Source organism: Cucurbita pepo, chromosome 13 (genome assembly GCF_057944985.1).
Source record: "Cucurbita pepo subsp. pepo isolate OVF chromosome 13, ASM5794498v1, whole genome shotgun sequence".
NCBI lineage: Eukaryota > Viridiplantae > Streptophyta > Magnoliopsida > Cucurbitales > Cucurbitaceae > Cucurbita > Cucurbita pepo.
The window spans coordinates 14,048,202-14,071,251 of record NC_141810.1 but is presented as its reverse complement, the minus strand read 5'-3'; the positions used below and the strand labels follow the sequence as shown (position 1 = coordinate 14,071,251).

Sequence of the window (23,050 nt, the reverse complement as noted above, 5' to 3'; positions counted from 1 at the left end):
ACACCATTTTGGTGGTTTGTTCTCCTCCCAACCAATGTGGGACATCACATTACAGTTTTAAAACGCGTATACGGAGAAGTTGGAGAGGGTTCCACATTTCTTGTAAGGGTGTGGAAACCTCTCCGTAATAGATATGCTTTAAAACCGTGAAGTTGACAACGATATGTAATGAGTCAATCCAGACAAAATCTGCTAGTTGTAGGCTTGAACTATTGCAAATGGTAAAAAAAAAAACGTGTTACGGGAAAGTCCAAATAAGACAGTATAGTGCGTAACTCCGAGAGACGCTTTTAAAACTGTGAGGTTGACAACGATATATAACGGGCCAAAGTAGACTATATCTACTGACGGTGGACTTGGGCTATTACATAATCCTCCTCCTTTACCAGCTTCACAGCGAGCAAATCAACATTTTCATCCTACAATAATAAAAATCAACAAAAATCTTAAAAAAAAAAAAAAAAAACATTTGGATTGGGCCACACAATAAGCCCATTAAGGTTGGACGGCCCAATCCATCCAAGAGCAACAACAATGGGACATATATTTCAACGTAATTACATTCATCTCTTAAACCTGCCATTCCCGCCCCCTCTGGCCATTCGCGTTGGAAGTTTGTGAGCGTCGCAGTGGCTCACCATAACTCGTCCGTAGGGTTTTAGAGCTCTTCATTTCTCTTTCTCCTTCGATCGTTTTCATTTTCGCGCTCTCTCTCGGATTGCAGGTAAAGTTCTTTCAGTTTTTGCATCATTGTCTTGCTTTTACACTGCGATTCTATCACTGTTTGGCGATCATTTCTCCTGTGTAAGTGTATCATTTGCTCTCATGAGTGTCATAGTTTCATGCAGTGTTAGATTTCGTCCTTTGGGTTTGTTATCTGGATTGCACTTATCGGCATCTTTCTCCAATTCTGCTATAGCCTCTGGTTCTTGGAGAATTGTTGAGTTCATGTGCCGTTGACGTGTATTTGGGTTTGCTCGTCGTGGTTAAGGATGTGGTGTTTTGATTGTTCCCTGGCTTTGATCTTAATTTTAGTTTTTGTTCGAGATTTTCATTTTTGAACTGTTCGTCTCGATAATATTGCAATTGCGAGTGATTTTAGCAGAACGGACAATGTGTATTTGTAGAAATGGTACAACAGTGTTTTGACCAATGGAACATTTGGTTCTTGAACTCTTCTTGAGTCCAGGATCGTTATCTTGGTTAGGTTTGTTTGTTTCCCTGCGCATATATGCAGACGCGTTGTACTTAGTCTTCAACTTAAAGTCAATTCGTTAAGAGTTCTGTTAATTTATCATTGTTAGTCTTTCCTGGCTCCAGTTTTATTGTTTAAGCTTTTCATTCGACGGTAGTGGTGTTAACCACCCGGGGTTGGCGGGGTGGTATTCGAACGGCTGAAGAAGTAAAGGGGATTAATTGGTCAGCTACCTAGACCCACAAGTTTTCTTGCCTACCAAATATAGAGAGTTAGGCAGTTATCGTGAGATTACCTGGAACTTTGCTGCAAGCAGCAGTTTATTCATTTTCATTTATGATCTTCGACTTCAAATAATTGGTAGCTCAAAAAGTGGATGATCGAACGTGCTATATCAGAATTTGTGATCAGGACTAAAGTTGGCTTCTTGTATACATATGTGATATCGAACTTGTTACAATTCAGAGTTGAGAGACATTAAGCAATCACTCCACATGATGCAGGTTGTTCATAGTAATTTCTAAGTTGGTCTAAAAGGGAAGTGAGCCTGTTTCTGTATCATCTGTTAACTGATCTTGTTGTTCCATTTGTGAAATTCCAGTGACTCTTATCACATCCAATTCATTCTGGAACAAACTTTATATGAACAGGGTCATCTGATTACTGCTCTGTTATCTTGTAGGTTTGTGCTATAGGAAGTGTTGAATTTTTTGGATTTCATGCATGCTATAAAGGGTGGGTGGATAGGGCGTCCTCTTGCCCTAGCCAAAAACAATGAGTCTGAAGGGAGGAAGACTAGAATTCGGCGTTCAAAGGAGGAAAGGAAGGCAATGGTTGAAGTCTTCATTAAAAAGTAACCATACAATGGTTTAAATTTTAAGTCATATTTTTGCTTCTACTGATCTTCTATAGAACGCATGGATCGTTTAGTTCATCAAATTATTAATTGTCCCTGCATGATGATTTTTCACCTACAATGGTTTATTTGGGTTGTTTGTGTTTAAACATGGATCAATGATGTTTGACACTCGTTCTTGGTTTTGCTTATGACACTGTTTTCTAGTCGAGCTTTTGGATAGTAACTTATTTTTGCTAATGACTAAATCTAGATAGTGTAATTTATTTAATTAGTAAAAATATGAAATAGGATCATAACATGTTGCTTTGCAGGTATCAGGAATCAAATAATGGGAGCTTCCCCTCGCTCAACCTTACTCACAAGGAAGTTGGTGGATCTTTCTATACAGTGCGAGAGATTGTACGTGATATAATCCAAGAAAATAGAGTCCTTGGTCCAGGAAAGTGGTTATTAGAAGAGCACAGCACTGATCATTCACTTGAAGAGAATCCACTCCACTCGATTGCTATTGAACCTCAATCTCCTTTAACAATATCATCAGAGGAAGTTGATTTTCCAGTCAACTACAACCAATATATAAATGAACCAATCTTCGTGTCAGATGAGCAATGCACTTCAACAAATATTCAGGGATCACAGAATGTGACAGTAATTAATGGCAGCCCGGCAGATATGAGTGACAAGGAGTCTGATGAACTCAAGAAAGTAGAGGAAGTGGTGAGAGAGGAATCAGGAATGCCATTTAATCATGTAACTCCTTTTACAACAGATGTCGTGGTCGAGACATTCCCGTTAGATTCGATTTCTTTTGCTGTCGATAGTTCAGATGTAAGATCTGAGGCATTGATTTCAACCAGCGCCTCAGAAAAGCAACCGAGTCATACCATGGAGTTAGGATCAGATGTTGGCTTGGTTAACAATAAAGGTAATAATTCCACGGCTTCTGGTTATGTAGTCAAGAAAGCAGATGAAAATTGTGCTGCTCCATTATCAGAAACAAAGTCTGATTTGGTGGAGGTAGCACAAATTGTTGAAACCTCTAATGGATCAACTAAGAAAGAAGCTAGCATATATGAAGTTGAAGGTCCTGATACTCCAATACCTGTGATCTCTGAACAAGGCCAGAAATCTAGTGAAACCAAGGTGAGTGTTCTACCTTTTTTAAATTTCTGGGGCATTGGTATAACTTCTTAGAGTTGACTTTCAGATTATGACTGATTGTGGGGACAAAAGCAATTTTACTCGAGTCGTTCGTGGCCAGTTGAAACTTTTGATTATGACTGATCGTGGATGACGTTTGGATGTTCATTTGCTTGTTTCCATGTTTTTGAAAGCCTAATTTGAATCTGAACCTTTTACAGGCTCCTAATGCTTCTCCAAGGGTTACCAAGAATCTCAACAAGGCATTCAGCAATAGCTTTGACCAGACCTCAAAAACCAAAGAGGAGACAGGGATCGAAAATGAAGTAGAGGCTGAACAGAATGGTGGCTCAACATTAAATAGAATCAATCTGTAAGAATATCCAGTACCCCCTAATTTTCTTTACAATCCAAATTAGTCAAACATTTAACATGGTTATCGAATAATTCAACCACATATTCATCTTCCACGCGTTTTTTTTCAGTGAATCATGGGAAGGGATGTCCAAAAATTCTTCGAAACCCGAAAACAACCCGCTTTTGGAAATCTTCAAAGCATTCATCGGTGCATTCGTGAAGTTTTGGTCTGAGTAAGTTCTATGATTGTTAGGTAGACGAGTAGAGAGGAGTTATTTTCCTACCACAGAACCTGTCCGTCTCTGTACCAAGTCGCAGTCAGTTTCCCCGTTCGCTCGAGTCGATTCCATCCTCGATGTTTATGAGTTAGGAAACTGGATATATACAGGATGTGGGTTGGCACACTTCTGTAGTCTGCAGTAAGAAAGAAGGTTTAGGAGTAGTAGGCATATATATCCCACCCCTCAGTTGCAAGGTAAGTAAAAGCTTGTGTGTTTTCTTTTACTGTAACCATGAGCTATGATGCCCCATCCCCAATGATTGTCTTCCAGATATGAAGCTTTCCTCTTCCTTTTTCACAACCATATGATAAAGAAAAAGGAATTTATATCTACATATTCTTTCGACTCAAATCAAACCGAGTATATTTGTTACTCTTTTAAAGGTTAATAGTTTCATTTTGAGCTAAAAAAATTTAATTTTTTATTGTTGTGTATAATTTATTTTTTTTAAAAAAACAAGGATTATGAGAGAAAATAAGCACAAATTTGTAAGAAAGAAAAAAGAAAAAAGTTAGAAATTTGGAAAAAGAAAAAAAAAACAACATTATTATATAGACAAATTTAGACTCTCAATGAATGGAATTAATTAAAAGATGAAAATTAATTGTTTTTTAATAAATGGGTTGGTCTCTCCGGAAATTTTATCCTCAATTATTATATTTTATCCATTCTTCTATTTGGGGTATAAAATATTTATATATTGGATAATGTTTTTTTATGTCAGATTTATGAATAATGTTACTTTTATTTAATATTTATTTTTCCTTTTCTTTTGTTGGATATTTATAATAATTTTGAAAGGATCCAGAAATATGGGTTTGTCCCATGTAGTTTATATATAGAACAAGAAACTTTTAAGCTATGGAATTTAAATTAGATTACTTTTTCATTTATATCTTAATAAAGCTTATTAAGAATCTAATCATTCATTCATATATATCAAATAAAATGGCATACAAATAATTAACATTATCATCAGAGCAATAAATCCAAATTATTCTTAATGACTTCAAAATATAGCTCCAATGACATACATGACTATATTTTCACTAAATACCATGAGGAAATAATTTACATGTACTCATTCAACTTGCTAAAACCAAAATTTTACTAAAGCCATATCCTGAAGAATGTGTCTTGGCTTGGCAAACAAGAGCATAAACAGCCTAAAATGGTGTTCCTAGACTCCTAGTACACAAACTCTTGCGGATTCAAGAGTCCTATGCGAATGTTGAAGGAAATAGGACTTCGAGTCGAAAATCGGGGCATAAATTTTGAATATGAGTCTCAGATCTCACCTGTTCCAAGGGGTTGCCTTGATGTATCGCCTGAGGCCCATGCTTGATAGTCCTTCACAAGCTGCACGACACAATCATGCCACTCAAGGATTTGTCCATATAACACAATAGTAAAGATAGATAGCATAGACGACAATATATCAATATAAAGGTGCTGACAAGATCAGTTAGAAGTGTGATGAAATGAAATAATTTGTACGAGTTCATGATACGATGCAACGGGTTTAGGATTACGCCACATCCATAGCCAATCATCAAGCAAAATTCATCCCTAGAGTTGAGAGAAAATGTAACAGCCCAAACCCACCATTAGCAGATATGGTCCTCTCTAGGCTTCCCCTTTCAAGCTCCCCTCAAGATTTTTAAAACACATCTGCTAAGGAGAGGTTTCTTCACCCTTATAAAGAATGCTAAGTTCCCCTCTCAAACTGAGGTAGGATCTCACAAAAAAAACTCTAAGAACCCTCTCAAACTGAGGTAGGATCTCACAAAAAAAAAAAAAAACTCTAAGAACCAAAGTTTTATATTCAAAATGATGCAAAAGCTCTATATTACAACTCTAAAGTGGATATTTACAGCCTTATAAGAAAAAAAAGAAAATCAGATAACTAGTTAATAAAAAATTCTATTAATATGAAAATTAACAACTAAGCGACTATTAACTACATTATACAAATATCTAATAATTCACCTACATCATTCACCCCATGCTAGGCATTTAAATTATAAAGAACAAAATTCAGATTTGAAGGCCATATATTGTAAATTTCCACTTAAAGTTTTTCTACTTCCTGCAGATTACAAATAATGCACACATAAATATCATTAAAGTTAATAAGAGGATTTGCACATGCAGAGAGCTGGAGAAATAAGAACAGGTACTAAAATCAAGCAAACACAAGCAACATGTTCATTATTCCGTACAAAAGGTTTTCCATAAAACCTGGGCTGTGAAGCGGGGAAGCATAAGCTTCAGTATTTGTTCCAGGACTTGGGTCCCAGCTGATTCAATTGCTTGTACAGGAATTGCACGAAAGGCGAAAGGAATCTCGATGTTAACCTGGATTTCCCAGACAAGGCAATTATTTTTTTTGTACAGGTAAATGAAAGCATATTCTTCCAGTGATAGAGCTGTTGAATAAAATTGCCACTACCTCAATGACAGTGTCCGATGTGAGTTTCTGCAAGGGTGAGCTGCCTCGATTGACATCATAAGATATCTGGTTCACCATATTAGCTGCATTCCGACACCAAATCAATGTCAAAGCAGCCCTGAAAAAAGCATGAACCAAAAACTCAACATGATGAAAGGGCTGCTCTTCCAGCAAAACAACTTAGAAATCACGGAGAGCAGCAATACTATAAGGATGCAATCTAAAGCCAAAAAATGAAAATGCCATTACATAACTCTTGCTTTACCATACTTGATGCTAATTACTCGGATAGGCCCAGAAAGTCCTTCGACTTATCGTTCGGGCAAGTGGCAATATCAGACTAGTTAAAATTCCTCAGGAAAAGGGGGGAAGTTCTTTATTATGCAGAAGAAATGGAGTTATGCTGACAATAGATGATATTCAATGAACAGTCTAATAACTCCAAATCCTTTATTCTTGCACTTGATTTCTAGGAAAAAGTAAACCAAGAAATGAGAACTAATTCTTCTTATAAGCTATACAACATATCTGATTATGTTTCGAAGTGATGATATGCAATTCACCATTAAAAGTGTGAAAACAAACATGAAAATGATTTTGAACGAAATGCATGTTTTGGAGTGGTTTTAACATTCACAAACATGCCTTAAATCCATTTCTACACATTAGTCGAGCATAATTTAGATTCTCACCATCAAATTTATCATTCTGTGCAACCACGATTGGCGAGCCCTCAAGCTGAATGTCATTTAGATGTGTCAAAATCAGAACATTTCCAGAAAACTTAAGAAACGAAACAGAAACGCAAATTTATCCAGACCTTACACGACAGAAGCTTGATGCAACATCCATTAGGCTGCACTTCAACTCGAACAATCAAAACAGGGCACACCTCAAAAGCAAAGAACTTAAATCTATAAACATAGCACCTAAAGGTGCAATCATCAATCCGCTCAATCCTCTCCGCATCCAACACCGAGTACTGACTAGCCGGCAAACTCATATACTCATCTACACCATCCAAACAAAAAAATCCCTCAAAAATCAAAAAAACCAAAAAACACATTACAAAGAATCAAAAGTTCATCTCAAAATCCAAAAATGCTTCTAACATTACTTAGAGGCCGCGCCAGCTGCCGAACAGTGACGGACTCGCTCCTCCGGGCAACGAAGCGCGCTTTCGGATTGGAATTCGCGGAGATTCGAAGCGAAGGCCTGGGAGAATCATCCGCAGAGGAGGCAAGTATAACGAATGGTCTACGAGTGATGGAAAGAGAAGTTCTAGGGCTTCTAGAGTGGAGTGAAATGGAAGTCGGCGAGCAAGAACTCAACGCCATTGAAGCGTTCGAGAAATTTGCAGAGAGGAAGTGGAATGGATATCGATGTTTGAGGCTTTCCGTGAGAGATGGATAAGAGGATGGTAAATGGCGCAGCTGTTATAAATATAGCCATTAATTAATTAATTATTTATTTATTTATGTATTGTTCTTTTAATTATCTAAAATTAAAATTATAAATATATAATTTTTTAAATTGTTAAACAAAACTAACATAATTTTTAAAAAAAAATTATTATTTGATTATTCTTTTAATTATTTAATTTCTAACAAATTTTGAATTTAATTTTTTTTAAATAAATAAATATATATATTAGCGAAAATATTTATAATCCAAACCATTGATTTGGGTTTACAAGAAATGTCTCAACTAGATTGACTCGACCCGTAAACACTTCCCGACAATACTAACCTCTCGTTAGAGGGTTAGTTGAAACTCGAGTAGCTAAGTTCAAAGAAAACGATAGAAGGGAGAGTGCTGACAATACAACCCCATTTGAAGCGTTAATGACACGACCCTGATTCGGTTTGTAACGGTTTAAGATCCATCCTTCGTTACGAAATGAGACCTCGGGATATCGACATATCGACGATAATTTAACCCTAATAATAAGATGGTGTATAAGGTGACCATACGTTTAGAGAACTTTACTACAACGTAATATCTAACCATGCCATGCAGCCTCACCATTAACAGCCTCCAATGGAAGCCGTCAATAGTGCCACTGCCTTTATTCTCGTACTTCTTTAATCAGACGCCTAAAGCAATGAACTACTATAATATGTGACCCAACGAAACACTTATTTCTATCGAAAATTTGTTTTCACGGCGAAATCTCTTTCCATCCTCCGCGTCCGGAGCCATAGCCTGACCCGTATCCTGAACCAAACCCGAAGCCACTCCCAGTGGAACCTCCGCCTCCGCCCCCGCCTTCTCCTCCTCCTCCGCCTCCTCCTCTACCCCCGCCACCTCCGCCTCCGCTTCCTCTTCCAAACCCTGAGCCGCTCCCCGATCCGAATCCGGAACCAGACCCAGTCCCAGTTCCACCACCACCTCCACCTCCACCACCACTTCCTCCACCGCCGCCTCTACCGAACACTCCATCGCCTTCTCCCTCACCGTATCCTTCGCCTCCACCCGACCCAAAACCAGAGCCATAACCCGAACCCGGAAATAGTCCTCCTCCTCCGCCGCCACTTCCACCACCACCTCCCCCGCCTCCTCCTTCACCGAAAGCTCCTCTTAGCGATCGGGCGGCAAAGGCGAAGTCCACAAGAAACAAAGCCAACAAGGCAACCCCTACCGCTCTGCTGCACGCCATTTTGAACCTTCTCAAATCTTAAATGTAAATCATTTTTGAAATGGCTATTCCTTCCCTTTATATAGGAATTTGAAAAGCTGAGCTTCTGACACGTGTATCCGTCGGAAGATAGCTGATGGTCACTTAGTTTTGGTGGTGGGGCCGCCGGCGGACGGTGGTGCTGTTGGTGGCCAAAGTTTATTGGACAAAAATCTTCCCAAACACTATTAACTAATTAATATTTGACTTATAAATAATTACCATTTTGCCCCTTCCACTACTCATCGAGCTCGGCGATTTTAAACTTTCAGTTAGGAGTGTTCACATAATCTGATAACCTACCCATTCGAATTACTCAATCCAAACCATAAAATATTGATTTGGGTTATATTGAATTTTTTAATATCTGAAAATTCGGTTCAGTTTGTGAGTTGACATTTTTTTATCGAGTCAACTTGACCAACCCGAAAATAGTGTTACAACAAAACCATATTTAAAAAATAATTTAAAATATTTAATATTTGTAATCAATATTAGTGAGACACCGTCACTTGTAAATATTTGATATTAATATAATATATGTCGTGGATAAGTATGACCTTTTTTAAAAAATAGTTTTTTTTTAATTCATGATAAATGACATCATATATACTATTAGCTGTAAACTTCTTTTTAATAAATATATTTTAAAATATAAGGATGACGATGACATGTAACAGATAAAAACAAATAATATTTACTGGCGGTGAGAAATATACTTAAATTATTCTTTTTATAATATTTATTATATATATATATATATATATATTAATTATTTTTTAAAATTTATATAAATGGGTATTAATGTGAGGATATAATTGTTTAATTTGTATTCCCTCTAAAAATGAAGCACTAAGATGGTTCTAGAAATTGATGTGGTATGCAAAGTCAAAAAGGTATTACTCAAGTGGAAAATTGTAACCCATTTTTTTTTTATTGTGCCAATGTGACGTTTTAAGGAATCGAGCAATCATTAAGAGGAAAAATGAAAGAACGGGTATACAAAAAACGAGACCTCTCAATGAACTAGAAGAACGACTCAAATTCAATAAAATTAGGTTAGTTTGTTAACGGATGTCCACTTAAAGGCATTAAACCGAGCCCTTCTTAAACTTCTGCCCAAGCAAACTCTTACTCACTGTGTATGTTTTCGGTGTTACCCTTTGAGATTTGTATGTCTTTTGTTCTGACTTTTCACGTAGGGTTTTGTAAATCGACAAGTATGTTTCACTTTTTCAATACATTCTTTGTGATCTCTCTAATGAAACATGAACACTTCGGTCTGAATAATATGTTCGTCTCTAACACTTTAACCACCATCAACGTGGGACGTTTTACTAGCTGAATCCGTTTGTTGGGTCAAACATTTAAAAAAAAAAAAATCCGTGTGAAGCAATATATATATATATATATATTATCGGAAAAACCGTAAAAGTTACGATGAGGACTCTTGAAATAGCTTCTGTAATGGCCTAGATCCGTCGCTAGCAGATATTGTCCTCTTTGGGCTTTCTCTACTTTAAAACGCGTTTGCTAGGAGAGGTTTCCACACCCTTATAAATGGTGGTTTGTTCTCATCCCCAAATCCACCATCTCTGGGGCCCAGTGTCCTTACTGACACACCGCCTCGTGTCTACCCCCAAATCCACCCCCTTTGGGGCCAGCGTCCTTACTGGCACACCGCCTCGTGTCTACCCCCTTTCGGGGAACAGCGAGAAGGCTGACACATCGTCCGGTGTCTGGCTCTGATACCAACTGTAACGACCTAACTTATCATATAAGTAGCAGTCAGACTGTTACGAAAAATAATGAAATATTTGGAAAAGGATGAAAATCATGTAAAATTTTATTAGAAATCAGGTGCGGGGTACCCTTTAAAATTAAAAAAAAAAACAATGCTGCCTAAAGTCATTTAAAACAAAGAGAAAATTTAAAATCAAAAGGAAGTCTGATGCTACAGCCTAGTTCCCACAAACTAGGCATCCACAACATAGTTTAAATTAATAACAAAAGTGCGGAACGTCTCACCCACAAACGTTCATTATGAACATGATTCAATCCAAACGTCAAGCATACGTCTCATTTTCATACAAGAATATAGATATATATATATATATATATATTTTTTTTTTTTATAGATTTTTTATTCAATATTCAATTTTAATTATATATTTTAAGCTAAGTTATTAGTTTATTGAATTAAAAATAAATATAAGGATGTATAGGTTATTTTTTAAAAGTTCAGTTGCTAAAATAGAAATCTTCAAAGTTAATGAGTGAAAAATAGAATTAACCTAAAAATTCGTGGCCAAAATGATAATTTTAAAAGTTTAGGACCACAAATAAAAATTAAATTTGTGGAATTTTTATACTTTCGTCCGCTAAAAATTCTGGGACGTCCGTGGCGATCTTAACTCTTTCACGAACAAGCAAAGACGACGACTTTGACCTTTTACGGTGGTCCGCTCCGCATACTCATCCCTCTCTCTCTCTCCCTCTCCCTCTCTCTCGCGCGCGGACTCAGAGCGGGATTTGTCCGAATTCTGAACCAGATCGGACGATGTTGTTCTTGTTTTTTGCTTGATCTGCATTATCGCCATCTCCGCATTGTGTCGTTAATCGTTCTTATTTTTTTGTGAATCTCGCCGGCTATAATTCTCTTACGACTTTTCTGTTAGTAGTAATTCATCACCAATCATCCTCAGGTACTTTGATTTCTTCTTATTATCCGATTGTATCTCTCTGATTCGAATGTTTCCTGTTTACTTCTCGTATCCTGTTTTGTGGTGCAATTTTGTCAAGTTCCGTTAGTGTAGTCGTTGTAATTGTGTTTTCAATTACGAATTTTGTGTCCTCGAATGATTTGCAGATAGGCAATGGATGTCGACAGTTGGCGCTGGGGATTGGCCTATGATCAGTGGGTAGCTTTGCCGGTGACTGGTTCTCGACCGCCAGCTCGTTATAAGGTAAATTATTTGATTTGATGTTGGATTGCGTAGGGAATTCTTTGCTTTGTGTGCTAGACGTGGTGTAGATTCTCGAGGCAATCTTGATTGTGCTAGCTAATTTCGGTGATTTCATCTATTTACGATAGCATGCTGCAGCAGTTGTTGATCAGAAACTGTACATTGTCGGTGGAAGCCGTAACGGCCGATATCTCTCTGATGTTCAGGTATCAAACGTGGTAGCCTACTTAGGTTTATGTTCATGTTCATTGGACTGATTGTCATTTTCTATAAACAGGTCTTGAACCTTAGCAATTTTTCATGGTCCGCTCTTAAACTTCAAATGAATCCTGGTGTAGAGAATTCTGAAGGCAATGGTGGCCTAGTTGAGGCTCTTCCACCCATTGCAGGGCATAGTATGGTAAGCATTCGAAGGCGTTCTTATTGGTACAGTTATTACATGCCCCATACCATACCTATGTTGATTCATGTCAATTGTCACCTGAAGGACTGCTTGGTTAATTTTAATTGGCAGGTCAAATGGGATAAGAAACTCATTATGCTTGGTGGAAATTTAAAAGGATCGTCTGATAGAATTTTGGGTTTGTGCTCTGTGAACTACATTACTGTCTACGTGACTATACTGTCCCTTTATAATATTTCATAACGCTCTGCTGCAATGAATAACGTTGTGTTTCTATGCTGCAACATGTTTATTAATTGGATTCTGGAACCATATTCTCTCTTTATGGTCCTTGCAGTTCATTGCATTGATCTAGAAACAGGCACATGGAGTGTTATGGAGACCTCTGGAAAAGTTCCGGTATTTGACCAAGTTTTTTTTAATTTTGATTCAATGCTTACGCTGTATTGATATTTAGAAAAGTTTTGCTTATACTGCGCCCCTCAAAACGATCTTGATCATATTGCTTATGGAGTATTTAATATTTCAGATTGCTTGTGCTGGACATTCAGCGACTCTTTTTGGTTCTAAAATCATAATGTTCGGCGGAGAAGACAGTAGCAGGAGGCTTATAAATGATATCCACGTTCTTGATTTAGAGACATTAACCTGGGATTTGGTGGAGACAAAGTAAGTATTCAAATTCTGCTTGTTTAGTCACGTACTTGACTACATTGGGAGGCTGCTTCATCATTCCTTGGGTTTTGATAGGCAGACACCGCCAGCTCCAAGATTTGATCACACAGCCGCAATGCATGCAGACCACTACCTTCTAGTTTTTGGCGGTTGCTCTCATTCAGCCTTTTTTAGTGATCTTCATGTGCTGGATTTTCATACCGTGAGTATTTCCTCTTCTCCTCCCTTTTGGCATGCATATGTTTTCCTCATTTAACTGATTGTATGTATCACTCGACTCATTGTTCTCTTGGCTTGTCTGTCAATTCAAACTTACCAACTGTCAATTTATTTACCATTAAAAAAAAAAAATAAGGAATATTTGATGACAATATCGATACTAGGATTTTTATACCAACACTTGCAGATAAAGTACTATACTTGTAAAGTGCAATGCCCTATATAGAAATCATGTTAATCTACACTGGTCTTGTTATGTTTGTAGTCTGGAACTGCTGTGATTGGTGCGTTACTTTTTGCAGTATTGATGCTTGAACTCAAGTTGTGTGATTCTTGGATATTGTTGATCTCCTCAGAAGGATTGAGCCTCCTCATTTGTAGTAGTTGCGATATTATCTGTTTAATGAGTGATTATGATTGTTCTGGAATAGAAGAACATGAGGTCTCTTGAGCCGCAGATTTTAACTCTGTGCCACAGAAATTAGGGTTCATTTCCAAATTTATGTCTCTACCGCCCATGGACACTGATGAGTCAACTATAATAAGGGAAACTCTACTTTTAGCTTTGCGTTGAAGTCCATGGTTGGAAGGCTAGAGAATCAACTACTTTAATGGCTGGGCCAATGAGCTTGCTTGATTATTGTAAAACTGAAAGCTGGTGCTCCGGTCCAGCACAAGGTTTTAGGCTTCCGCATTTTTGGTCAAGCTATCCAATTCTCCTTTTTGTTGGAGGCATGGAACTCTTTTTTTTTTAAACCATTTGTAATCATCCATGGCCAGACTCTAGTGTCACTATCCTCTTATTTATAAGTAACATTGAATCTCTTCTGGCTATCCATCACTGCCTTCAATACTTGATCTTTTCATATGTTAGAAACTAATATCATCCCTCCTCTGCTAGAATTTTTGCGTAGTGTCACCCTCCTCCCTTTTATTTGCTATAAAATTTTCCTTTGATAGGTTTATGGACTTTTCTTTGCCTGGGTAGACTGTAAAGCTTCATAATGGTGGTTATTTTTAATGGATCAGAGGTTGTAATAACACTTATTCTATTCCCCTTTAACCATTCGAAGTAAATTTTCATTTTTATAATAAGAGACCTGAGAAATTAGTTTTCCCATGGAAGGAAAATGAGTGGGAATGCTGATGGGCAATAAATAATGAGAAGCATTATAATGTTATGTATGCTGCAGATGGAGTGGTCTCAGCCACAAATACAGGGTGATTTGGCTACTCCTAGGGCAGGTCATGCTGGTATAACCATTGACGAGAACTGGTATATAGTCGGTGGTGGTGATAATAAAAATGGTATTTAGAGTTTCTTAAATTGTTATATAAACTTCAATATATTAAATTACTAAAAGATTATTATGAATTTGTGGACATTCCTTTTCAGGTTGCCCAGAGACAATTGTGCTAAATATGTCTAAGCTTTCTTGGCTAGCTTTGACCAGCGTAAAGCAAAGAGAACCCCTTGCTAGTGAGGTGATTGCAGAGTACATTCTTGCCTACACTTTTCCCTATTAATTTCCAATTTCAATATCATATGTGAAACTTTATCCTTTGGTTGCAAACACTAGACACTAATTTTGATGATAACTTCTGAAATCACATTGATTGGTCCTGGTGTGTGATGTGCAACTGTTTTTTGGTCCTTTTTCTTCTCCTTCGTTGCTGTTTCCTTGGTGACTGTTGTATGCCTTTAATTTCCTGCTAAACATGAAATATATGTGACTTCTTTTTGTTCCCAAGAAAGAAGACACATGCCACTATTGTCCCCATAGAAAAAAGTACTCATCTGGAAGTTGGAATGATGTCCAACTAAGTACGCACCAGAGAGAAACTAGGACTCAAGAAGCATTTTGAAAACTTTTGTTTTTGTTACCGATGGACAGTTTGTTATCTTTATGAAAGGAGCTTTGATTGGACAATTATGCCACTTCTCTGAAGACAAGTTGTAATCTTAGAACTAAAATTCATTTAGTATGCTGAAGTATTGATATAACTAAATTTACTGGAACCTATCAACATAAGTTTTGAGGCTGAGTTGTGGTTTATGTTGATATCAAGTAGGAGGTAACGTTATTTCCTCTCCAATTAATATTGATTTCTACTTGTTAAACTTTCTACAAATTTTCAAGCTCACAAGTAAGGGGAGCATTGAAGTATTAATATAATTAAATTTATCATAACCTATCAACTTAAGGTTTTGAGTTGATTGGTAATTTAATATAGTGTCTGAATGAAATTTTATGAAGTTCAAGTGTATGTCCTAGCAAATATGACAGGAAGAAGTCATTACTATCTCCAATCAGATAATACTTCGATTCTTAAAACAATGTCGTCACATATATATATTACATGTGCACTCAAGAAGTGTTTCCGTTCTGTTATGTTCTTAGCATGAGATGCTTTTATTTTACTTTTATCTCAAGAGGTCCAAAAGAAATGTCATCATAGTCTAATGATTACATGTATACGGAAAGTGTTTTCTTTCTTATATGTTCTTCGTGTGAAATGAATTTCCCTTGATGCAGCTATGTAACATATCTTGATTAAGTAATGTATGTGTTCTTCTTGGTATTTTACTTACCGCTGCATTCCGTAAATAGGGAATCAGTATTAGTTTGGCTACAATTGATGAAGATAAATATCTGGTTGCTTTTGGCGGTTACAACGGAAAGTATAACAATGAGGTATGTTCTAGGTAACTAATAAATCTCCTTCTGTACGAGAGTTTGTTCTTGTTACTTATTTTTGTGCCATTATGTGTCCTTGTAGGTTTTTATCATGAGACCCAAACCAAGAGACTCATCACGTCCTAAGATATTCCAATCACCAGCAGCAGCGGCGGCGGCGGCATCTGTTACTGCTGCATATGCCTTAGCCAAGACTGAAAAGTTGGACTTCGCAATAATAGAAGATGGTGTCTCCAAGCGAAGAGAAGAAAAGCATTCTCAACCAAATGGTACTATTGAACTTGAGGCCCTTAGAGAAGAGAAAGCCAATTTGGAACTAACACTTGCTGAAGTTCATGGAGAAAGTTCTAAACTTAAACAAGAGATTGATGAAGTAAACAGCACTCATGCAGAGCTGTCTAAGGTAAGACGTTGAGGTAAAAAATGTATGTTTAAAGAATTAGTTTTCACATTTGGTTCTGAACTCTATGATTTTTTACTTCTTATCTCAGGAATTTCAGTCAGTGCAAGGTCAATTAATAGCTGAACGATCAAGATGCTTTAAATTGGAGGTTGTATTTCATAATAAGACTACTCCTGTCTCCCGACACACCGGGACGATAGATCAAAAATTGGTTTTTTGATGATCATATTGATTAAAAGACCTTAATTGAGCCATAATTTTCTGAGTTTTTTTCTTTCCTGATTGATCAACAGGCACAAATAGCTGAGTTACAAAAGATGCTAGAATCGATGCAATCCATTGAGAATGAGGTCCAACTACTGAGGGAACAAAAATCTGCCCTGGAGAAACATATGGAGGATGCTTCATCGGTTGAGAAACAAGCTCCTGGAGGAGTGTGGCGGTGGATCGCCGGGGGTAACAACTAGTCCTTGGAATCCTGTTCGATCGTTCCACACCAGCAAGACGATCACCTTCGTCATGACACCGTGAAATTGAGCTCAATTATGCTGCAACAAAAATTTCGATACCATTTTCTTAGGTTGGCACGTAACAGAGGCAACCATTGGTATCCAACAAATTCGACTCGTATATCGTTCTTTTTGGAAACTAGACAGGTAGTTAGACTTGTATTCTTTTTCAACATTTGTTCTTATACTCAATTCTTTGGAGTGTCTTTGATTTTGCTCTGTACTTCATTGACATGTTGGAGTATCCTTCATTTGGCTAATGGTAATGATTTCTTGTAGTTCGAATTAGCAACATCTGTTCTTCATTTGGAGTATTTTTCAATTCCTCTTTTAAGGTTAACGTGAGATTTAGCATAAATTAATACAAAAAAAACCACATATCTCTAAGAAACATCAACTTCGGAGATGATGAAAGCTTCAATTCCCTTTTTCTCATGTACCTATAAATAAAAAGAAAGACAAATATAATCCATGTGAATATATATGCAGTATGAATGATCCCTTCTCCAAAACAGCTCTGTAGACAAAAGAATATGAAGTAAAAAAGGCAAACCCCGGAGAACGGGGCAGGTTCGGGCGATAAGTTCCATTCCACCTCGGTTTAAATAGCGTTTCGGTGGTGGTAACAAACTATGCAAGATTTCTGTTCTGAGCTGCTTGATAGGGAGATTTGCAGCAAGTAATACCTTAATCAATACCAAAGCTAATGTTTGATTCTGTATCAATGGGTATAGATGTAACTCCCAACTTTAAAGCTCACTGAAAGGATTAAGACCCAGAAAAGCAGAAAGAAGAACAAGAAGGCTCGTGATCCCATGTTCCCGTTCTTCTGAGATTGTGCACCAAATATTGGCAACTGGGTGACGATATCATCGCTTTCACCTTGATGTCTATGTCGGGCAAAAGAAAGGATGAGCTCGACATCTGCATTCTTACCATATAAGGAACTCGACAGATTGCCACTTGGTGTCGAGTTTCTTACACGGATCATTTGAGCAGTCACATGAGCTGAACTGGAAGTGTGTGCCGATGAGTTTAGCGGAATGGCCATATCCTTTGATGGGTACTCTGAAGCAAATGCTGGAGGAGCAGGGATGTTGCCCAACATGTAACTGGCACGTTTGAGGAATGGTGATCTTGAATCTGGAACAACAAGACAACCTTTATGAGTCATTGTGAAAAAGTATCTACCATCTTGATTCTACATATTAATGTTTAAATTTTTGTGTTGAGAATTCTATTTGAACCTGTTTCAATAGCCTCAGGGTTTGGCTTTGAAGTGGATGCATCATTTACGGAAGCAACGGACGCTTGTTTGGTAGCCATGAACTCTTTTTCGACCTGCTTGAAGGTTTTATTGAAGTTAGATTCAAGGTTAGAAATCCCAAGTTCTCAACGGTACTACGACATGGACGGGAAAATTACCTCTTCAGGAATTGCTTGACCAGAAATAGGTTCTTCACTGCCCAAAATATCCGATGGTTCGAAATCCAGATGTAAGTTATCATCTGCATCAAAGAATGTAAGATACTCTTCAAGCAGGTCGAAACCAGTTGGATCGGACTCAGCTGGATTTGAAAGATCATTCGCCTCTAGGAATAGTTCCTCATTGAGGGCAAGATCATCAGGAACGCTTGGGTAAGGCTCATCGAGTAAGTAATCAATATCCTCGTCCTTTTCAGAATTCGCTCCCATTTGGTATTGCTCTGGTTGAAAGAATTTGTGGCTCTGCTGTAGCTCAACTGTTTCAATTGCACATGTTTCTGGTTTGTTATCATTTTCAACAAGCACATTGGGTAACATAACATGATTGCTAGCATCTTGAGGACAGTTTGACGGAAGTTGAGTACATTCACATGGCAGTTCTCCATCAAAATACTGCTGCCAAAAAGAAGAAAAAAAAAAACATCTTAATTACCTTGAAAGTTCTATGTACAAGAGCATGACAGAATAAATTAGTTAAATAAAAAACACTTTCCAACAGATCATAACTGCAACTTTTAGCACCTAAAGTTGACAATATGAACATAGCTCAACGGAAATTGGCTATAAGTGATCTTTTGAGGTTGGAGTTTCAAATCCCATATCCCAAATTTCTCATATATATATAAACAATGAGGCCATCCCCTGGGGTGGAAAATTCCTCCTATAACTGCTAGAAAGAAAAGTTTTACTGAGACCATTGCTCTCAAAGCGCTCTTCAACTCGCCATTAATAGATTTAAAGTACACTTTGAGAAGGAAATTTAGTTCATAAACATGCTTCCACCCTTGTTGTCTTGCATTTTGTCATCCAGAGCTTCAGTTTGCCTAGGTGGTTTTCGTTTACCAGCGCGTAGGTGGTTATTCTTGACCCTTACCCTTTCATTTACACATGCTTAATATTCCATAAGCAAATAATGGATCATCCTACTTTCTACTTGTACAGTTCACAAGAAAAACCTAAGGAAGATCTTGAGCACACTTCAAACTAACTAAGCAGCAATTAGCAGTGTGTGAGAGAAGACTGGTTTAGATAATCCTGTGTGACTTTACTAGTGACCGGAATATGGTATATCTTTTTCATTGAGGCAACACAAGAATTCAAAAATTGAAAGTCCATCCAAAATGATGCTAAATTGAGTAGCAGATAGAAGGTCATAATATCTGAACAAGAACAAACCTGAGCAATGTCATCCACTTCAAAGTGCAAAGCTTCACTATCATCAACTAACCCTTTATTGGCCACAATTTCCTCGCCAGGCAGAGTTAACTCTTCATCCTCCTCCCACTCCTCTTCGACAAATGGAGCTCCATATTGTTCTCCATTTTTAGGGCCTGGACCGCTCTTTTGAAATACCCTACAAAGCACAAAAGCATCCTGCCCATTCAACACAATAGCCAACCAATTCAGTCACAACTCAGAGGAAGATCGAGCGAGCAAACACAAGAAAACGCCAACAAGGAAAACGAATTTTTGTTCTTGAACAATATCCTCACCTGCACGACCCCAGCTTTCTCCAAGCCCTCATCCGTAAGTCTGTATTCGTGCATCACCCAATTGCTACGAGCCCCGCGAGGTGCCCGCCCGCTGTGGTAAACAAGAGTCTTCTTCATCCCAACTACTCGGGAGTTACGTCGTACCGGCCGGTCCTTCCCAGTCGTCTTCCAGTACCCCTTCTCGGTAGCTCTGTTTGTCCTCGAACTATTACCATACTTCTTATCCAAAGGGCTAAAAAAGTACCACTCCAAGTCTCTGCTCTTCAGCTTCGACTTCCCTGAAAATAAAATCCCCAGCAAATAACGACTCTATAACATGAATTCACACCAAAACATACACAAATCAAAAAGAGAAATCGAAGGTATCTTACCAGGAAGGTCCCAAGGCTCCGACTTATATATTTCAGTGACGGAGATAGGATCAAAACGGATGGGTTTGCCAGAAACCTTGCGCCTAAGGTAATAGCCCACGATTTCCTCGTCGGTAGGGTGAAATCGAAACCCCGGAGCAAGAGAGGTAGTAGAATCACGGCCCATAAGCAAAACAACCAGACAATCAAAGATCGATTAGGGTTTAACCGAATTCCGAACAAAAAAATTGAAGCGCAAAATGGAACTAGGATTGAACACGAGTTTTCCAAATTTATCTTCAGGAATTAATCCTCTGATTTTCAATCAATCAGAATCATACGGATGAAAAAATCGGTAGACGGAGGAGCAAAAACAAAATCAATCAATTGCCAAAATGAAAGTCTATTTTTTCTTCTTCGCTCTTAATAAAGAAGGTTCGCCTAAAATCACCCGTCTGTCACACTTTCCAAGTGAACGCGTCAGTTATAGCTGGTGGTAGGACCGCTTTGGACTGAATGCAAGCAATCATATATCTACACGTGGACTACTTTCAGTGGTCTGTGACGAATTTGGTAAGTTTACCATGACGTAATTGCACCCGTCAGATTAATCTCTTATCACCCGATGAAATGCAATCGTAGGGTTAACGTCAAAACCTTCCCTAAATTGCCTTTATTACAATTTTTAAATTAAGATGTGATTCGATTACACTTATATATAATTAATTATGTTATTTTCATATACAAAACTATTGAAAATTATTTACAAAGTGATTTTAAAAAATATTCGCCCCAATATGCCCTTGGAGATTCTACTTCCCCCACTGTTGCGAATAGAAACGTCAGGGATACAAATGTAATTTTAAAAAAATAATAATAATATATATATAAAAGTAAAGTATCATTTTTTATCGATAAACTTTGCCTTTTATTTTATTTTTAAAATTTAATTCGTGTAAAATTGTTTTTATTAAAATTAGCAAAATAATAATAATAACTTTAAAATTTAATACATTTTCAAAATTTATAAAAGAAATACTAATAAATTTTTTTAAATAATGAACTACATTGTTAAATGAATATGAATTTATTAATATATTTTAGTTTATAAATAAATAAAACAAGTGTTATTGACTAAATAAAAACAATATTATTTATTTATAATTAAAAAATATTGTAAGTTAGAAATCAATATTTTTATATGTCCACGTCATGTCCACATTTTTATTATATCGTAAAAAAATATGAAAGATATAACTCATCGATTTAAATATAATATGAATAATATAAATTTTTAATTGTTTAAAAAATGTAAAAGTTTATTTAATAATTTAAATACATTTCCTTCATTTAATTTTTCTACCAAAAATTAATGGGATAATAGTTTCTAATTTAATCGATGGTTTAAGGGAGCTTACCAGATCCATGGCGGCCATTGAAACGACGCCGGATTGATCTCTTTTATTCTCTTCGGTGGTTGGAAGATTGAGATCCAACTCCAAACACAACAAATTACTTCTATGCCTCTTAGGACGACGATGAGCAATTTCGCCGGAATCTCTGCCGCAGCCACGGCGGTGGCGGCGCATGTGGCCGCTGAGGGCCTGGACGGAAGTGAACTCGGAGTCACAGACGGAGCACTCGTGCGTCTTGTGATAATAACCGGTTCGGTTCATACGAAGCGGATCGAAAGGGCTTGAAATGGTGTTGTTGAATCGCTGTTGTTGATGTTTGTAGGCCGGCGATGTGCCGGAGATCGGTTTCTGGTCGCCGGCGGCCATGGCGGGGTTCTTGTGGCTAGACCGACGGCCGCCTAGGGCTCGAAATGATGGGAAGGTTCGGCTGCAGGTTTTGCACTCGTATGCGTAACACTCTGTTGCCTTGCCCGCGCCTACAATTTAAATACATATTCATTATTATTTTTTTAATTTTAAATTCTTTATATATATATATATATCTCTTAAAATTACCATTTTGACCTTGTGGGTCTTCGATGAATTTTACCATCGAAGAGGATGGTTGAGAAGCTGGTAGGCCTTGAGAAAGAAGGATGAGGCACTTCGCCACATCCTCCTGCTCATCCTCGCCGCCGCTTCCGCCGCCGCCGCCGCCGCCTCCGCCAATGGATGAGGAGGAAGAAGATAAATTACACCGACCAAGAAGCTCAGAATTTGGTTCACTAAAACCATTTGGATTCATCTGCAATTTTTTTTTTCTTCTGCTATCAGATTATGATCTTCTTAAGACTATATATAATATATATATATTGGATTTTAGTGTGTTTTAGAATTAAGGGTTAATGAGTAAATATAAATAGAGATTTAAAAGTCTCGTATTTTGGATTCGATCTCTTTAAAAATAGCATTGATTTTGATGGATTCGTTCTTATTCGTTCTTATATACCAAGTCTTAAATTCTAATAAAGGGCGTATCCGAGTAGAATCATCGTGATTTTTGGCAAAATTAACATTGAAAAGACCGATCAATTAATCTAAGACAATACTAAACATTGTTGAGTTGAGCTATCTTACATGAGCCAATGAGTACGAGCTACACAGGTTTTAGTGGCAAGGAAGTAAATTACGAGCTAAACGTAATTTTTGTAGTTTATAAACGCATTTGATCCGTAACTAATTATATATCGCGTAGGCAAGAAGTCTCATTAGAGCTTAATTGTGTTTTTCACGATATGAACTAAATTATTACAAATATGTCGATACTAAATTGTTAAGAATCATGAGAGTACGAGGACTAAATTGTAAATCATTACAAAATAAAGTTTAGAGCTTGAATTGTTACTTCCACAAGAGTTCAAGGACCAAAAATATATTTTTTCAACCTAATAATATCATGAGCCGTGATATCGAATGAATCATAATAGATTCAC

General features: G+C 37.3%; 5 protein-coding genes across 9 annotated transcripts; 2 read left to right on the top strand and 3 right to left on the bottom strand.

The window, feature by feature from the left end:
- Nucleotides 1–565: 565 nt before the first annotated feature.
- Nucleotides 566–4,164, top strand: LOC111808067 (uncharacterized). Of its 2 annotated transcripts, none has more exons than XM_023693852.2 (5): nt 566–724; nt 1,878–2,048; nt 2,366–3,197; nt 3,416–3,567; nt 3,680–4,164. In XM_023693852.2, exons 2-5 carry the CDS (start codon nt 1,915–1,917, stop codon nt 3,786–3,788), a joined length of 1,227 nt encoding a protein of 408 aa, XP_023549620.2. In that variant the 5' UTR covers nt 566–724; nt 1,878–1,914; the 3' UTR covers nt 3,789–4,164. The 2 variants fall into 2 exon arrangements, with proteins under 2 accessions (XP_023549620.2, XP_023549621.2); XM_023693853.2 differs by lacking the exon at nt 566–724 and adding an exon at nt 747–804.
- LOC111808095 (RAP release 2, galactose-binding-like domain protein, putative (DUF1997)) lies at nt 3,529–7,713 on the bottom strand. 3 transcript variants are annotated; one of them, XM_087116991.1, is made up of 7 exons: nt 7,402–7,713; nt 7,105–7,295; nt 6,977–7,022; nt 6,285–6,367; nt 6,074–6,190; nt 5,131–5,191; nt 3,529–3,965 (listed from the first exon to the last, which is right to left on the bottom strand). In XM_087116991.1, the coding sequence occupies exons 1-7, from the start codon at nt 7,619–7,621 to the stop codon at nt 3,832–3,834; spliced, it is 852 nt and encodes a 283-aa protein (XP_086973117.1). In that variant the 5' UTR covers nt 7,622–7,713; the 3' UTR covers nt 3,529–3,831. The 3 variants fall into 3 exon arrangements, with proteins under 3 accessions (XP_086973117.1, XP_086973118.1, XP_023549668.2); XM_087116992.1 differs by having other exon boundaries at nt 7,397–7,536; XM_023693900.2 differs by lacking the exon at nt 3,529–3,965 and having other exon boundaries at nt 4,768–5,191; nt 7,402–7,712.
- Nucleotides 7,714–11,361: 3,648 nt separating this feature from the next.
- Nucleotides 11,362–17,123, top strand: LOC111808489 (acyl-CoA-binding domain-containing protein 4). Its single transcript, XM_023694491.2, has 14 exons — nt 11,362–11,666; nt 11,831–11,927; nt 12,056–12,133; nt 12,205–12,327; nt 12,442–12,508; nt 12,668–12,729; nt 12,860–12,999; nt 13,081–13,207; nt 14,418–14,532; nt 14,621–14,709; nt 15,837–15,920; nt 16,006–16,326; nt 16,415–16,474; nt 16,620–17,123. The coding sequence occupies exons 2-14, from the start codon at nt 11,838–11,840 to the stop codon at nt 16,791–16,793; spliced, it is 1,530 nt and encodes a 509-aa protein (XP_023550259.2). The 5' UTR covers nt 11,362–11,666; nt 11,831–11,837; the 3' UTR covers nt 16,794–17,123.
- Nucleotides 17,124–17,296: 173 nt separating this feature from the next.
- On the bottom strand, nt 17,297–21,004 carry LOC111808488 (NAC domain-containing protein 78). 2 transcript variants are annotated; one of them, XM_023694488.2, is made up of 6 exons: nt 20,185–21,004; nt 19,814–20,091; nt 19,497–19,694; nt 18,261–18,716; nt 18,083–18,176; nt 17,297–17,978 (listed from the first exon to the last, which is right to left on the bottom strand). In XM_023694488.2, exons 1-6 carry the CDS (start codon nt 20,348–20,350, stop codon nt 17,557–17,559), a joined length of 1,614 nt encoding a protein of 537 aa, XP_023550256.2. In that variant the 5' UTR covers nt 20,351–21,004; the 3' UTR covers nt 17,297–17,556. The 2 variants fall into 2 exon arrangements, with proteins under 2 accessions (XP_023550256.2, XP_023550257.2); XM_023694489.2 differs by having other exon boundaries at nt 18,261–18,713; nt 20,185–21,001.
- Nucleotides 21,005–21,372: 368 nt separating this feature from the next.
- Nucleotides 21,373–22,441, bottom strand: LOC111809305 (zinc finger protein ZAT5). The gene is made up of 2 exons (XM_087117097.1): nt 22,134–22,441; nt 21,373–22,054 (listed from the first exon to the last, which is right to left on the bottom strand). Exons 1-2 carry the CDS (start codon nt 22,360–22,362, stop codon nt 21,510–21,512), a joined length of 774 nt encoding a protein of 257 aa, XP_086973223.1. The 5' UTR covers nt 22,363–22,441; the 3' UTR covers nt 21,373–21,509.
- Nucleotides 22,442–23,050: the final 609 nt, after the last annotated feature.